Source organism: Zootoca vivipara, chromosome 1 (assembly GCF_965207765.1).
Source record: "Zootoca vivipara chromosome 1, rZooViv2.hap1.1, whole genome shotgun sequence".
Taxonomy (NCBI): Eukaryota; Metazoa; Chordata; class Lepidosauria; order Squamata; family Lacertidae; genus Zootoca; species Zootoca vivipara.
Window position 1 is genome coordinate 88,328,560 of NC_142582.1, and position 17,634 is coordinate 88,346,193.

Below are 17,634 nucleotides of genomic sequence, written 5' to 3' on the forward strand. Positions count from 1 at the left end.
AAGATTACAAGTCACAGACTGCTCCACATCACCTATACATTACCTAATATGGAAGTTTTGGATGTTCACATTTTTGTATGGGGCTGTCTTCCTCTGACACCACAACAAAAGCCCTTCTTTAGCAGATGTCTCTAGGGAACAAAAGATACAAGTATTAGCCAACCTTTGTGAGGCTCTTTCACTAGGGTTTTAAAGCTGCCTCTTCATCCTGACCATTAATACATCAGAAACCACTGAGGAGGATTTGAGCAACTCTTTACACCAGGCATAGGCAAACTCTGGCCCTCCAGATGTTTGGGACTACAATTCCCACCACTGGCCCTGTTAGCTAGGAATGATGGGAATTGTAGTCCCAAACATCTGGAGGGTTGGAGTTTGCCTATGCCTGATTCCTTTTCTTCCAGTTTTTAATGACCAAGTGCTGCACAGAGTTTTTAAAAACCCCAAAATATTTAGGCTTACATAGGCTCCAAATCATAGAACTGTAGAGTTGGAAGGGATCCCGAGGATCGTCTAGTCCAATCCCCCGCAATGCAGGAATATGCAGCTGCCCCATACAGCGATCAAACCTGCAACGTTGGTGTCTTCAGCACCATGCTCTAACCCAGTGTTTCCCAACCAGTGTGCCTCCAGATGTTTTGGGACTACAACTCCCATCATCCCTAGCTAGCAAGACCAGTGGTCAGGAATGATGGGAGTTGTAGTCCCAAAACATCTGGAGGCACACTGGTTGGGAAACCCTGCTCTAACCAACTGAGCTAAGCAGGCCACACAGAAAGTCCACAAAGGACTTAAGGGATGTGCTGGCAGAACGTGTTATTTAGCACTAACATTACATTTGGAAAGGGTAAACAGTTCCCTAAAATCCCTATGCTAGAATCATAGAATCATAGAATCATAGAGTTGGAAGAGACCACAAGGGCCATCCAGTCCAACCCCCTGCCAAGCAGGAAACACCATCAAAGCATTCCTGACAGATGGCTGTCAAGCCTCTGCTTAAAGACCTCCAAAGAAGGAGACTCCACCACACTCCTTGGCAGCAAATTCCACTGCCGAACAGCTCTTACTGTCAGGAAGTTCTTCCTAATGTTTAGGTGGAATTTTCTTTCTTGTAGTTTGAATCCGTTGCTCCGTGTCCGCTTCTCTGGAGCAGCAGAAAACAACCTTTCTCCCTCCTCTATATGACATCCTTTTATATATTTGAACATGGTTATCATATCACCCCTTAACCTTCTCTTCTCCAGGCTAAACATACCCAGCTCCCTAAGCCGTTCCTCATAAGGCATCGTTTCCAGGCCTTTGACCATTCCAAGGGTCATTTTCACATTCCCATCAACAAATGCTAGAACTATTGCTTTTCAAATCTAGCCCAGAGGGTGTTTTTTTCCTAGTACAGTAGTTTAATCAGTCAAAATAGTTCCTTCCACACAATAAGTAATTTTGCCCAACAAATTCTGCATTATGTGTGAGGGAGGGATGTTATCAATGCAAAAGAAAAGGAGAGGCTTTGCATTGTAGGCTAACAGCAACATAATTATCTCAGTTGTTCTCAGGAACCCCTTGAGCTCAATTTACGACCTGACATTTCTGCCTTCAGGACACCAGTCAAAATGGCCTTCCAGATCAGTGAAATGGTCTGCAGTGAATTGAATTCAATAAAATGGAGGTCTTGGAGCCCTGGATTTTGTCACTGTAATACAGTCGGCATCGTAGTAACACCACCAAGCAAGCAGCAGTGCCACCTGCTATTTCCTGGATCATGTTCTGGGGGCAATATTTCCCTTCCCGTAGACGATAGCCAGCTATGACAATCTGTACGAGGGTTTCGTATGCTATCTATTTTGGAAATACATAACACACAAAATATTACACAAGTGCTTTTTTCGTGAGAGATGGTGGCCCATTGGGATGTACCTTCCACTGAGATATCCTGAATAGCGAAACGGAGGATGATGGTCCAGATCATTCCAAGGGTCATTTTCGCATTCCCATCAACAATTTCTGCAAGAGAGAAAAATACCCTCTCAGCAGCTGCTACCGGTGCTCAAAACATATTTGGAACTTTGGTAGACAAGAGACACAAGTGAGCATGTTTCAGAATTAGGAAAACAAGTGGGGCCTGCAAACAAAATGTTCCAGAGTGGACTGTTCCTTTTCCAGGATTCCAGACACTCCATTATAATCCCATTTCCCATTAAGTTTCTATCCCTTCACACACCAAAATAAAAAAAATCCATGCCCACTTCTCATTAGATGGTTTTGGGAGGTTGCCCCCGGCCCCCTGAAAGGTTTTTTCCAACAGATTTTTGTGTGTGGAGGGGTACTTCTCCAGTTCTTGGGATTTCCCCAAGTCTGCTGATAATTTTTTCTTATAGGTGGTTGGTGCTGTTTTAGTTGCATGAGGACCAGCGATAGGCACATTGTGATGACTATCAGTATATCCAGGTGGAACCTGCAACAAAATGCTGCAATGTGGAGTTCTTCTATTTATAGAGATCCAGCCGCTCCACTCCATATAAACTTCTGAAAACCTCAGGGTTCCCCAGAGTCTGCTTATAACTTCCTTGTGCTTTTAGGCGAGACTATTTTGGTTGCTATTTGGATTGGCACTGGGAGAATTGAGATTACTATTGGTTTAGGATGACAATCAAACACAATTATTATTTTGGGCAAGCGTAGCTCGGCAACAGCCATTCAAAAATTGCCTTCACAAGAGAACAAGTGCCAGGTATGTGATGCAAATTAAACCGCAAATCGATAATGCTGTGGCACTGAGTTAAAAACAATAGCAAATACCCTCATTGAGATCAATATCTGCAATCATTAAGTTGGGAAGGAAAACATCAAAGGGCTCAACTGTATATTACTAGTTCTGTTGCAATGTGGTTCCTTCATCCATTTGAATTTTCTCCCTCTTTGTGACAACTTTAATGACTGTTTCCTGTTCTCAGAGCATTAACTGCTAGAAAGACCTTCTATGGTCATTATTCTTGAAATGGGGATTAGCATCATTAAATATATATATATATATATTTGTACTTGCTGATTGCTAATTGATGCCATCCCATGCCTCTGTACAAAACTGCACTTAATAAGCAATTCAGGAGATACTATTAATGAGCTCATTATTGCTTGTGGAAAGCATTCTGAGGATATTGGGAGAAGTGGAGGCCAGAGAAGGTTGTGCGCACCGTCTTTCCCAATCTGCTACTCAGGGATTCCCACTAGTTCCTGCCCCCTTGAATAAGCTCGAGACACCGCTCACCAACCTACTGTCTGTTCAGAGGTGGTCTTCAAATTACCAGTGGCAGCAGATATAAACCATGTTAGCAGCATGATAAAACTTAGCAAGCAATTCTGTGCCAATGCAGCGGGGTTTTTTCATGCTGATAATCCCCAAATGCTTCTGATGTACCTGTTGCCAAAGCCAATCAGAATCACACCACCATGCAAATTGTTGGGAGAGCAGTATATATAGACCCACACTGCAACCCCTTAAGAAAAGAGGGTCTAGTGTGTCGGGGGAAAGGGGAAGGAGTTTGTTTTCTCCTAAGAAACATTTGCTAGAGTGCAACCCCTTTCCAATTTAAGTGATATTTAGAAGGGGTGGGGTCTAAAACAAAAGCATTCCCCATCCTTCAGAAAGTTCAAGACCCCTATTTGCAGGAAAATATATTTTAGTCTTGCCTCAGAAACAAGTATCTATATATACTTGAAGAATCCCTTCTTCACTAGTAACCCAAGGCTGTTTTTTGCAGTACTATTAGCAAGCAGAGATTCTTAGTGAAATGCACATTCAGTGAAGGAGGGAGAGTTGTTTAAAGAACCAGAACAGAACAGACACACAGGAAACAAAAAATTGCTCTGCTCAAGTGAATTTGTTTCCATCCCATTGCTTTTATTACAACTATTCTCTGCTAACAGGCTATGCAAATAAAGACAGTATTTTCATGTCTTTGGTGAGCAGCTGGAGGAGCAATAAATATTGAATATTTTAGAATTAAACCTGGTGGCTGGAAAGAACAGGGTTCTGAAATGCCATCACATTCACAATCTAGTAATCCTAACCCTCTGGAGTGTATAATAGTCTCCTTCCTCTATTCTAATCTTGAATGACAAGCTGAAAATTCACTGTTAGGATCTATATGACTTCTTGGCTGTTTGAATGTACTTTGAGAGGCAGCCCCAACCACTAGCCACGCAAAAGTGGAGAAAGGAGGTTGATTCTACGAAAACAGGGGGACTAAATGGTGGGTAAGTTTTGCTCACAACTGAACATGTGTTCAATTTTCATTCAACATCCTTAGCACATTTAAACTGCTGTGTATTAACCCCACTTTCAATTCCAAAGAAAGGCAAACATTAATATATATACCCCCCCCCCCACCTGAAGGAAAATTCTCAAGAAGCATATTAAAAGGCAAAAAGCACTGGTTACCCAGAAAATAATAATAATAATAATAATAATAATAATAATAATAATAATAATAATAATAATAAATATATTCTTCTTCATATTAATAATAAAAATAATATTTATGCCCTGCCCATCTGGCTGGGTTTCCAAAACCTAAGGGCACTGAAAACCACAAGATCATTAAGACAAAATAACTGGATAACTGGTAGCTTCATTCCACTGGTGTCAATGGGACAAGGACTTCCAGGAACCCAGCCTACAGGGCTGCTGCACCAGCATTTCAACTAGTACAAGCTCCTTCTTCTCATTCTTATGGGTAGCACCACCATTCACTTGTCCAGTCTCTACCATGCCCCCCTTCATTCATCTCAAAACCTGTACAAGGACTTTCTCATCTCAGCACTGTTGTGCCGTTCCTGTTTGCTGCTGCAGCAATGCAACAACATGACTCTCAATACTGCATGACCATAGCCTTCACTAACCTGATGCCTTCCAGATGTTGTGAACCACAACTCCCAACAGCCCTGATGTGGGGCTATAATAGGAGTTGTAGTCCGAAAGCATTTGGAGGACCAACAGGATACCGAAGGGTGCATGAGCATAAGGCTTTTGTACCTAGTCTTACCCCACTCATTGCCTTGCACTGCATTGGGATGTTAACTATCCAGTGACTGCTTTAACGGTTCATGGACTGCAGCTGAAATAAAGAGCATCCTTCTAGCCTGAGAAGTAAATGAAACATGAGAGATAGAGCTTTAAAACATTATATATAAGCTTATGTAAGCTGGAACATGTGTTTGTTATGGCTTCAATTTTAATAGGCTTGGCTGATGTATAGAATGGAGGTAAAACAGGCCATAGCCCTGTCAGTCACTTCCGCACTTCACCAGTTATGAGTGGGAAGAAGACAGAAACAAACAGCTGCCTGTTTTTAATGCTGCAAGCAATATGTGTCTTCTGCCTAATAACAGCCAGCCCTGCATGTTTGCATAGCTCCCTATGCTGGTAAGAGGATGTGATCAACCAACACTGTTTCATTGCTACAAGCTAAAAGCTTAAGTTTTCTCCTTGTTGACATAGTTGGAATTCAGAGTCTGAAAAGCTGGTAAGCTATCTGATATGTTGGAATGGCATGAATGGGAGAATAAAAATGCTTATATCAATAATTATCCCAATAGTATCTAACTCTTAACTGTATGTTGCAATCAAATGTGAGCTTCTGGTGTGCAGCTAATCAGGATCCAGGAAGGACGAAAAGCTCATTGGCTGGCAGAAAATAGTTTGGTGAACTACAACAGCAAAGAGCTTCTTTTAAGCCAATTTGCACAGGGGTCTTGGCTGAGTAAATAATTATTTTCATAGTCATTTCTAATTCTCAATACCCATTTCCTTGTTCACCACACAAAAAGCCATTTTGATGTTGCCATTACTGGATCAATTCTGCATTCCTGTTTTCTCAAACTTGTGATGCTGCTGTTTCGGGGTTAAGATGATATACAACAGCCTGGTGCTGAAACCTTTTAGTAGGCTGAATGACACTGGAGAGCTTTGGACCAAAAAAATTACGGCTAAGGGTGATTTAAAACAACAACAACCCCGAACTTGGTACTAACTCAAGATGATTTTCTCATTAAGCACTACCTGCCTGATGTGGCATTTCCTGCCTGAGCCACATTAAATACATTCTGCCTGCCTCATTAATTTTTACTTTCTACTTTTACAACAGTGACAGCTATTTAAAGCCTTAATTTAAGTCCTTTTAAAATTCACAGTCTGGAAAACTTTATAAGCCTTTTCACTGGGCAGTCCTCGCACCAGAAAGCTGTCAGTCAACCCCAGATGCCCACCGAACTGCCATGATAACATCTTCATGCAAAACAAAATGCCTACAGTAGGGTGGGGCAGGAATCCACACACCAGGCATGCATTTATTCTGACATGTGGATTGATTCTGTCATTCGTATCTATAGGCAGAAGTCAGAGGAAACAAAGCAGATTCATGAAACACATTGACCAGGGTACAGCCCGCACTCTTGCAATACCTCATGCTGAGGTTAAGGACTAACGTATGAACTCCTCATACTCAGAGAGAAGAAATGCCGTGGTACATCGGCAGCAGCACAACCAGATGCCTTTATCTGCCCCAACTGCAACAAAACATGTCTCTCCTGCATCGGTCTCTACAGTCACAGCAGCTACTGCAACCATCCAACAGCTTGACCTCACCCCCAAAGGTGCACTCCTCCATTGTCTCCAGAGACAGACGGATGGTAACATATTTTAACAAAGTACCCCTTCACCCTACACACTCCCTCTTTATATTCCCCCATTCCTAGACTCTGGCCTAGACCATTCCATAGAGATGAGAGCCATGCCACTTCATGCTACATAAGCAAATGAGTTTGTAATAACATATATCATTAAATATAGTAATAAATAAATATACTATATCAAATGATATAGTAAAACCCAGACTTGCAATTGGGCTCAACGTGTAATATGGTTATCTGCAGTTCCACAGGACTCAGGGTCTTTGCTTGCTAAACACATATGTTGAACTTAGGGGATTCCAAAACAATCACCACACAGTAGTACAACCATCACCTTCTAGTGGAAAAGTTGGCTAGTTCCTGTTATCATTTCAGTAGTATTGTGACCCACTAATATGCTCCCACTGGAGTGGGTTCTGACTTACCTTCTGCTCCGATGGATACCAACTTGACTCCTTTGCTAGCAATGAAATCCAGGGCTTTGTTGACATTCGAGATTTTGTGCACTCGCATTTTGCCTCTTTCCGGCTTAGCCAAACGTTCACCTAGTCAGAAAGAGAAAAGAGTTATGTTCCACTTTTTCAATGAACTTCTTCATTCTACTTCAGTAAACAACTGATATACAACTGAAAGAACACAGTCTACCTTGGGAAACTTTCCGTTTGTCTTTTATTGCAATACCACAACTGCAAAAGACCATATCATTTCAGAAAGCAATCAAAGGAATCACATGTCTGAACGCTTCCCCACATGAACACCCTGCTCATAAGAAACTGTGAGAACACTAGGCTAAAATCTTCATTCATAGTAGGAGGGAGCTTTTCAACAAAGAAAGATTTAAATATGCAGTCAGCACACATGTACCTTCAAGTGGTATAGTTCCAGTAGGACAGTATCACATGTTTCCCCCCAATGCATGGTGGCTAATCTGTCGCCCTCTGTATTTTGCTGGACTGTGAATCCCTTCACTGGCTATGCCAACATCTGGAAGACCACAGGTTAGCTACCACAGCTCTAATAATCCTAAATATGCCTCAAAAGTGGCAATGTTTTATTGTCCAGTAAAATTAAAGAACAATTTTCTCATGTCGGACAGTTATAGGAACCCAGCCAAATGAAAACCAAGTGCTTTAAATATTGCCCTCGGTTGTCTTCATACAGAGCACACTTCTAACTAAATGCAAGATTAACACTTGTATTTGAAGGCTTGGCTCCACATGATTTTTTTGTATGAAGTGTATGCGCATAATTTCACCAAGACCACCTTTAAATATGTCCCAGGACAAATGGCCATCAGTAAAAAATCTCGTAGAATGGTATGAACCCACCTGCACTGCAAAGGAGTCAGGGCACCACCATCCTTGCTTTCCTGCTGTTACTTACCCTTTCATTTTAAATTACTGCATGGCCAGCCTTTATACTTAGTGTTTACTTTGAACTGCAGCCAAGAGCAATGAAAACTGAAGCTGAGAGAGACAGAACAACAGCCCCATTTTCCTCTGACAAGACCCTATTGACTTCTTCTGTGGCCATGGCATTTTTTACCACACGATGCCACAACAAAGTGGGCGCTTGTCCTACACTTTCAAAGGGGGTCACCGACACTTGACAAGGGTCTATGTGTGATCCTCTTTTGCTAAATGGAAAAAAGGAGTTTCCAAGCTGGGTTTTTTTCCCTACAGGAAAAGAGGAATCATTGTGGCCTTGGAGAGATCAGGAATGCCCTGGTCCCAGCTACAAGACTGAATATGCCACAGTGCCAGGCATGCAGCAAGGGACTTTCCTAAAGTATGTTGGCTGGGTTCAAAAAGATTGCACGTTTAAAAAACAAAAAGCACAGAAAGAGAAATGAATGTCAGGAGACAAGAGATGTGGGCTGGGCAGGCACATGCCGCTTCTGAACAGAAAAGCACCCAGACATTCTCCCTTCAGTCATTTGTGTCCCTCCTATCATGCTCTCTGCACTGCTTCCTCTCAGCTTTCACCGCCTTCCCTATGCATGAGTGAGCATTTCACTAACAAGATAAACAAGACAAAAATAAATAATGCGAGGGACTCGACTCATCTGGTTTCTGGCAAGCATCAAAAGGAGCCACGGCTCATGGATTCCCTTCTCAGTACCTCGTTTCAGCATTCTGCAGCCTTTCGAACCCTGACCCATTTGTATCAGGCATGGGAAGGAGGAACATTCTGCATTTCCCCAAGGATATAAACAAGGACAGAAACAAAGACACCAGGGAAGCCCTATAGGACTATATAATGAAGTTTGAGAACGGGTTCCTTACGGGAAGTGCTACGGTGGTGCAATGTGGGCAAATGAAAGTTGCTGTGCTAATTAATGGCACTGCATGCCACTAGATCCCCACCTTTTGTATCTTGGAAGTTATTTTCCCCCTTCCAGCTGAAATTTCAAACCATGTCCTAAGTCCATGATGGCCACACTTGCTTTTTCTTCCTTACCTTTGTGCAAGCTTGAACTATTAGTCCCTGTACTTTAGCAGACTCACTAGATTGGCATTTCCCCCCAAAGCATTTAACCTTTGCATAATTGCTGTCTTACCTGATATGACTTCCAGGAGTAACATAAGTTTAAGGCCATCCCTGAAATCTTCTTCTATGTTCTCAATCTGTGTGCCAGCCTTGCGGAGGTGAGAGTTACACCAGGCTGTAAATGTCTGGAAGAGAGAAGAAAAGGGAATAATTAATCTGGAGAACATACCGGGCTGCTGAAAAGAAACCCATATTTCAATAGCACCGGTGCTGTGATTTACTTGGTGAGTGTCAGGGAATAATTATATCGAAGTTCTGCAGGGCAGAAAAGTCCTGGAGATAAAAAGGCCATGAGTGAGAATGAGTGCTGGCAAGAAAAAGAATTCAAGGCAATTTGGGCCATGCAGCCTGAATGTGCTCTACAGATCCAAATGCAAGAACACACTCCCAACAGGGTTCCTTCATTTACTGTTTTCCAATAGGCTTCTGATCAAAAACAGAGAGCACACTCATTTTTCCAGAACAAGGCTGATTTCTAAGCCACAGCAGACGCTGTAACCCTCCAGTGGTTTGACTTCACCCTCCAAGGCGCACTTCCTTCATTGTCTCCTGAGACAAACAGATGCCAACAACAACAACAAGATTGCAAGATAACCGCCAATGGCTTAAGTGACTGAATGGCAGGATGACGGCTAACAAGTGTGGCTTTTGCCACCATATTGCTTCTGTAGAAATGACAAATCTTCTCCGTGGTGTTTTGCTTTCAAGTGTTCAGGAGCTCCCTTGCAGACCAGAGATTTGCAGGCTTGTGTCTTTATCAAAGCTATGAAACAGGTAGGTCCCCTCTGCAACTCTTGCATGCTACCCATTGTATTCTACAGTAGTTGTTCTCGGAGTATAGGGCAAGCCCTCTTGGACTGCGTGGATCACCTAGAAGGGGGAATAGGATCCTGACGCAGTGGAACCTCTCCCCTTACCAAGCAAGTCACGTTTGGGCTGAATGCTCTTTGGCAACAGATATTATTGATTCACACTGGACTGGGGGGCAAGGACTATTGCCCCACTTACCCAATCACCTCAACTTTGTTACAGCATAATGACTGCTTGGTTTGTATGGGGCATTCCTGTGTGGTTTTCGGATGTGTGTGGGGTGAGGGGTTAGGGTAATATTACTCCATTCTGGCGGTTCCGCCACTGCGAGAAGCAAAGCTACAGGGAACCAGGCAGAGGGCCTTCTCGGTAGTGGCGCCCGCCCTGTGGAACGCCCTCCCGTCAGATGTCAAAGAGATAAACAACTACCTGATATTTAGAACAGGTAGGTAGCCGTGTTGGTCTGACGTAGTTGAAACAAAATAAAAAAATTCCTTCCAGTAGCACCTTAGAGACCAACTAACTTTGTCATTGGTATGAGCTTTCGTGTGCATGCACACTTCTTCGGATACACACATCTGAAGGCAGCCCTGTTTAGGGAACTTTTTAATGTGTGACATTTTAATGTATTTTAATCTTTGTTGGAAGCTGCCCAAATTAATTTATTATTATTATTATTATTATTATTATTATTATTATTCCCCTTTCTAATGCCATAGTTGGATTAGTTCCCCAAACCACAGAGTGCATGTGGATGAATGCATGCAAGGATCTATGCATGTTCTGCTATGGAACAGACAACTGGTGCTGGGATGGATGGAAAACTTAGAATGCGGACATGTAGGAGGGAAGGTCAGGGTCAGAAGGATGGGGAATAGCAGCTGTTTTCCAAAAAAGCAGAAGCTAGAATCGTGACAAACTTCTTGTCCTTTGAAGAGGACAGGCAGGTTGGCTTTAAGTGTTGTATCAGTCATTTGGGCTGGCTTATTTGCAAGAGAAGGAATTTACCTATTCCCAATTGTCCCTCTTTATCAGTGAGGGCAAACTTCAGGGCAATGCTGTTCTCCAGACAGCTGTGTGGGCCACTGTGTTAGATGGCCAGGCTTTCTAATGAAGTCAGCACAATTTGGCAGTCATGGTTTCAAAGTAACGGAGGGCATGCATTTGAGAATGTCTCTCTCACACATGTGAATTTGGGAAAAGTTTTCTTTTCCTTAAAGGTGCAATGTTGGGCAATCCATTCACTTAAAAAACAACCACCTTAATTTTAAAAAAGAAATCAGGTGTGGTTCTGCCAGGGAAGGGAAGCAAATAAAAGTTGCTTTAAGAGCCACATTTTGCTCCAGGCAGCTGGCTTTACATTTTTACAGTGGTATTTCTGGTTAAGAACTTAATTCGTTCTGGAGGTCCGTTTTTAACCTGAAACTGTTCTTAACCTGAGGTACCACTTTAGCTAATGGGGCCTCCCACTGCCGCTGCACCGCCGCCACACGATTTCTGTTCTCATCCTGAAGCAAAATTCTTAACCTGAGGTACTATTTCTGGATTAGTGGAGTCTGTAACCTGAAGTGTCTGTAACCTGAGGTACCACTGTATTTGTTTCTATTTTTAAAAATATCCCATACCTTCAGTGCCAATAGGATGGCTCACAAGCAAAAAGCAAAAATTCAAAATTCCAAGAAGAACAAATGCCGCTCACAATAAAAGAACAAAGAGGAAAGCAATACAGAAACACAGCCCCAACAAAATCAATAGCGAAACCTCGCAAGAACTTAAAAGCCGCCTGAAAACAAAAGGACATCCTTAACGGATAGCTTCAGTTGTACAGCTCAATCAATTTATTGAACCAGTCAACAGACTTCGCAGTAGGACTCAGACATCTGTTAACATACAAAAATGGGATACAATATCAAATGGCTCTATTGGCAGGTAACATTTGCTTGGGAAAAGATTTCAGCCAGTATCCTCCTTGCACTCAACATAATTTTAGCTACAGTTTCTGTCTGTAACAGAGAAGAAATGAGAAGTGTAATACGCAAGCCATTTCCTGGGATCCAAAATGGCTTTTATTGGGGCAATCAGCTCTGGAGATCTCTATAAAAGTTACAAAGCAACAAGATGCATTTCATTTTCTTCTGAGCCACAGAGACATCACCTATCAGGTTCAACTGTACTATTGTTCAACAATCATGTTGACTTTCCTATATATTTAGCTCTGAGATGGCTACTGAAGGATAGTGTCACACACACATAACACACAAGGCTAGGAATTATTGTGTGCTCCATCCACCTTATCTCTTATTCACAGCCGTGCAAGCCACTGGCTACAATTTACCATCCTGTGAGCAAGCAAAACTGTTGTTTCAATGGCAGAGCCAGTGATTTCTAACCAAGTGGGTGGAGAGGAAGTATGCCACGTAGTAGCTAGAAATAAGACAGTTATGCTGCACTGGAGAAAAGCCATCGATCTAAAGCTAATCATCAATTAAAGGTTCCATACAGAGAATGGATTGGAAAACAGTAAGAGACGTATTATTGCTCCATAGGAAGCAGGCGTGAGCCTGTTTCAGCCTATGCAGCTTTAAGAAGAGGAAAGCACCACGAAATGAAAGTAAAGCATTTGAGCTGGCAACTCATTAGCTGGCTCTTAATTAGGAGAATGATGAATGGACTAAAATTACGAGTTTTGTGCCTCTGACTAGCATTAATTTGAGAGCGTGATATGAGAACTGAAACAGGACTACGTAACTGAAACCTAGGATTTTCCCTTAGAAAATCTGATACAAGGTAAGAAAATCTGATACAAGTTAAGAAAAAAGAAAAGAAAATCTGATACAAGGTAAGAATAGAGAAAAGAGGGCTGCATCCCAATCAAGAAAAAAGACAAAATTGTGGGAAACCACCCAGGCGCAGAATTAGTATTTCAATAATCTCAAACTAAAAATGTCTAAGGAAAATATGGAATGAGATGCAATACCTAAGAAATGCAGTACAATAATCTCAACATGTTTTATGGATCGCTGTTCTTCAAGCTACTGCTTAAGAACAAAATTAAGAAGAGACAAACTTTCTTTTCAAAGGCTAGTAGAAGAATGACAATATACTGTACATGCTGATAGCAAGATGTTTTTATGAAGTTACAGCTACATTCTGTAGTCTAACCACACAATGATGATGGTTTAGCCACACTGTGATCGAAAATAGGAAAAGCTCCAATAAAAAACTGAAGTGCAGGTTGCAAACAGGAACATGTTATTGTGCTCTTTGTTCCCTGAGCAATGCGAGGGTTGGGATAGCCTTTGTACTGTCCATTTCCTTTACAGAAGAGAGGCCAATAGTGGTCACTGCAAAAACAACAACAACCTGTCTGCATAGGTAATGTCCTGCCCCAAGGCAAAACTGTGCATGTTCCATAAGTCACCAGGGCCTCAGCCCTTGCTTCCCCCCCCCCCCCGCAGGACCAATTGCAGTCATCAGCAGTCGTTAACAGCCATCTACAGGTTTACCACTCCCATCAGCCCATCACCCATTCCCACCACCACCACCCTCTGTATATACAGAAGGGTCTGACTCTTCTGTTTCAAGTGTATCTGAAGAAGTGTGCATGCACACAAAAGCTCATACCAAAATAAAAACTTAGTTGGTCTTTAAGGTGCTACTGAAGGAATTTTTTTATTTTGCTTCGACTCAGACCAACACGGCTACCTACCTGTCACCAGTGTATGTTATTGTTCCTAATTTTTGTACAGTGGAACCTCGGTTTACGAACACCTCGGTTTACAAATTTTCGGTTTACGAACACCGCGGACCCATCTGGAACGGATTAATTCACTTTCCATTACTTTCAATGGGAAAGTTCGCTTCAGTTTATGAATAGATTTCCGGAACCAATTGTGTTCATAAACCGAGGTACCACTGTAGTACGATCCCCCTTTGCCCTGGTTTGCATGACTCAGGAAGCCAAACCATACATTATTTGTGCACTATATGAAGAAGTGCCTTCCACCTTAACTTCGCTGCCACTCAGCTTCATCAGATGACCTCTGGTTCCAGTACTTTGAGAGAAAGTGGGGTATATTTGCTAAAATTATGCACAGAATGAAGAAAGTGATCAATCTCAGTAATGTCTCGCCTTATTCGTCCGTCCCCCCTAAACAAGAAAGTCCCAATCGTTGCAGCCTTTCCTTGTAGAGAAAGTGCTCCCCCCACCCCCAATAATTTCTATTGCCCTTTCCTACATTTTTTCTAGCTGTTCTTCTGGAGATATGGTGACCCAAATTTGCACAGTATCTCAAATTTGACTCCACAATAGATTTGTATATAGAGCATTACAATACCGACATAATTTTTTTATCCCTTTCCTAATATCTCCTAGCTGTTTTAGTCTAAGCCAGATTTTTCACTAAACTATCAACCATGACTCCAATATGATTTTCCTGATCAGTAACTGCCAGTTAAGACCCAGTCATTTTGTACTGTAAAGACAAAATTTGGGTTTTTGTTTGTTTCTGTTTTTTGCCCCATGAGCAGCACTTTACTTACCTTGAACTACCTTTGCCATTTTGTTGCCCATTCACCTGGTTTGGAGAGTTCCTTTTGGAGTTCCTGGCAGAAACCTTCCATTTTTACCATCTTAGTTTCTGTGTGTCGTCCACAAAGGCCAGTATGGTATAGGAGAGTGTTGGACCAGGAACTGGAAGACCAAGGCCCACCCATGAACCTCACTGAATAACCCTGGGCCACCATAGACTCTCAGAGTGATCTACCTCACAGGGTTGTTGTAAGGATAACATGGAGGAAACCATGTGAGCCACTCTGAGCTCTTTGGAGGAAAAGTGGGTCTATAGATGTAATAAATAAATAAATAAATAAATAAGCAAGCAAGCAGCCAAATGGTGGATTGGAGGCCAACTGCATTAGAACTTATGGTTTCTAAGACAAAGTGGTCGGTCGACACTGTTTAACATTCAACTGACTTCAGTCAATAATGTCAAATATATCACAGCAATCCAATAGTACATGCTCACAATTCTACTATACTTGATTTTGAAGAGTAGCTTTGTCTCCTCATTTAGTTCATGTTGCCATGTGTCAGAAAGGGCAGGAGTCCTGTACGTCGGTACAGGACACTATATACAAAAATGTCTAGGCACAGGAATAGCTTTTTTCCTTGTGCCATCAAACTGTTGAATCTGTAGTTGTGGGCGAAAGGGAGGCCAGTTGGTGGTATGTGGTTTTTTGCTGTGCCGTTGTATTGTGAGGGGAATAGTGTTTGTATGAGGTACGTTTTTCTTTACATTGCAATGTAGTCGAAGCAGAATTCCAAGTATGGTTGATACTTGGCCAATAAATTATTCCATTCCATTCCATTGCCTTTTCCATGTGAGTGTGCACTTGCTTCTATACCTGCGGACTCACAATCAGTGGTGAAGCTGCATGCTCCGGCACCGGGGGTGGAGAGCAGGTGGGGGCGTGGCTGGCACGTGCCCCAGGAGCGGGGTGTGCCACCCTGGGGGCATGGCATGCCGCCTTGGGGTGCGTGTCTGGGGGGGCTGCGATGGTACCCCCCTCCTCAATGGTGCCAGGGGCGGTGCGCTCCCCCTGCCCTCATTCTTCTGCCAGTGCTCACAATGCAGCTTACTCCGCAGCAGCAGGTGCTGCCCCTTCTCTCCTCCCTCCTGCACTCTGGCAACTTGCTTTCCATTTCCCTCACTGGCTGGAAGAGCTATTCTGCCCAAAGGAGTTGGCGGCTTTATGTGAGAGGTTCTTCTGCTAACTTCTGCAAACCACGGACCCTTCTGTGCACCTCAAACAATACTGGCATGCAGACTATGAAACAAAGCCTTACTTTACAAACTGAAGCAGAAACCCACGTTTTCTTCACTGAAAACCAAAGCAGCTTGATTCGGTTTGGTGCCTCCCTTGTACGTGCAGAACATGTCCAACACTGCCTCTGACCGTAGATTACAAAGTCCGGCTGGAATTACAGAACCCGACCATAACATCCCTCTTGACATTATATTGTTTTCCCCTGTACAGCACTAAATTGCACCTAGCAGAAAGCCAGTCAGCAGCAGGAAACCAGTAAGTGCTGCCACACTTCCTATGGGAAGGGGTGTTGTGCTTGTGTGGGAGGAGAAATCTTTTGAAGAAGGAAAGTTTGCTGAAAGATGCCAAACTCGCTTCCTTTACAAACACGGACAGGGACAAGAAGAGGTGATAAGCGGAATACTAGCACCTGTGTTTCCTGAGATTCTTGTGAGCAGCTGTGCAAGTTCTCCAGGAACAGTAATAAATATTCGGCTACCAAACTCGGTTCAGTCATGAAGTTGACCTTGGAGCTGGCCACCATCTCTCACACTGATATACCTCGAAGGACCGCCACGAGAATAAAAGTAGGGGGAGGAAACAGGCGCCCCATGTACACCGTCCTTGAAGGAATGACACTAAAGTGTAATCACAAATAATGGGTTGGATCCTGGCATGTTCTTCGGCAAACAGAAGGGCTCTTTCCACTCGTAGAAGGAACCCAGATCCAGCAGAGGCTCCCACTGGAGGGCAGGGTAGGAGTGAAGCACGCTCAATGCCACTGGGATTCTGCAGGTTTGCGACAGACTTAAACCACACGCAGTGTTGATTGCCTGGCAGCTGTGATGTCGTGATCCCATCTCCCCACCACCACCACCACTATCCACATAGGCATTTTACAGTCTTTGATGGTTTAACAGTGGTGCTTTGTTGTTTAAAAATGAATAAATAAAAAGACAGACAGCCTACCTGAAGCATGGCGGTGAAGAAAGAATTAAGCCCAAATCAGTGCTGGACTTGCTGATATTCAAGTCTTTCAAACTAAAGGATAGTGAAGGTGTCAGATAGCAGAGTTTGGCCATGGCAACCGCTCTTTTGATGTGTACGTTTGTGTGCACACCTTATTGCCATGGCGTGAATGAAAAGTAGACTAATGTACCGTATTCTTGTCGATTGCTAAAAAAAATCGGTTAAGCTACAGAGGATGTTGCAATAGCTACTTTTGATTCATTTTGTTGTTTGTATCCTAACCTCCTCTCAACATGTGCAAAGTAGCTGTTAAACCTTACACAACACCATGGAGAGGTAGGCTAGCTTCTCAGGGATAAGCACGAGCAAAGTCAATGCACTTCTCAAGTAAGGCATCATCCAGGCAGGGCTGGGAACGTGCCCTGTCTGAGACCCTGGAGATTCATGGCCTGTCAGTGAGCTAGATGGACCAAACATCTGGACCAAAGATAATGGCAGCTTCCTATCTTGCTCCTATGTCAGGCATGTCAAACTTGCGGCCCTCCAGATGTTTTGGACTACAATTCCCATGTTCCCCAACCACTGGTCCTGCTAGCTAGGGATCATGGGAGTTGTAGGCCAAAACATCTGGAGGGCCGCAAGTTTGACATGCCTGTCCTATGTCATCGCTGAACCAGCCGATGAACTGAATGTCCTAAATAACTGTTACACACAAGCATCTTTGGGAGCTCCTCCAATACCAGCTGACTCAATTTTTTAAATCTACCAGGGTGGGTGTCTCTATTTGAAGTCCTCACTAGGATTTGTGAT

General features: G+C 43.0%; 1 protein-coding gene across 6 annotated transcripts in view; it reads right to left on the bottom strand.

Moving 5' to 3' along the window:
* Positions 1-17,634, bottom strand: part of ACTN1 (actinin alpha 1) — a 94,561-nt gene that overhangs the window by 33,770 nt on the left and 43,157 nt on the right. For all 6 annotated transcript variants that reach the window (XM_035113608.3, XM_060273879.2, XM_088669874.1 and 3 more), the window contains exons 2-5: positions 9,248-9,362; positions 7,113-7,232; positions 1,915-2,001; positions 44-131 (exon numbers count right to left, since the gene is read on the bottom strand). In XM_035113608.3, the coding sequence (XP_034969499.1) occupies positions 44-131; positions 1,915-2,001; positions 7,113-7,232; positions 9,248-9,362 (410 nt within the window). The remainder of the gene's footprint in view (positions 1-43; positions 132-1,914; positions 2,002-7,112; positions 7,233-9,247; positions 9,363-17,634) is intronic.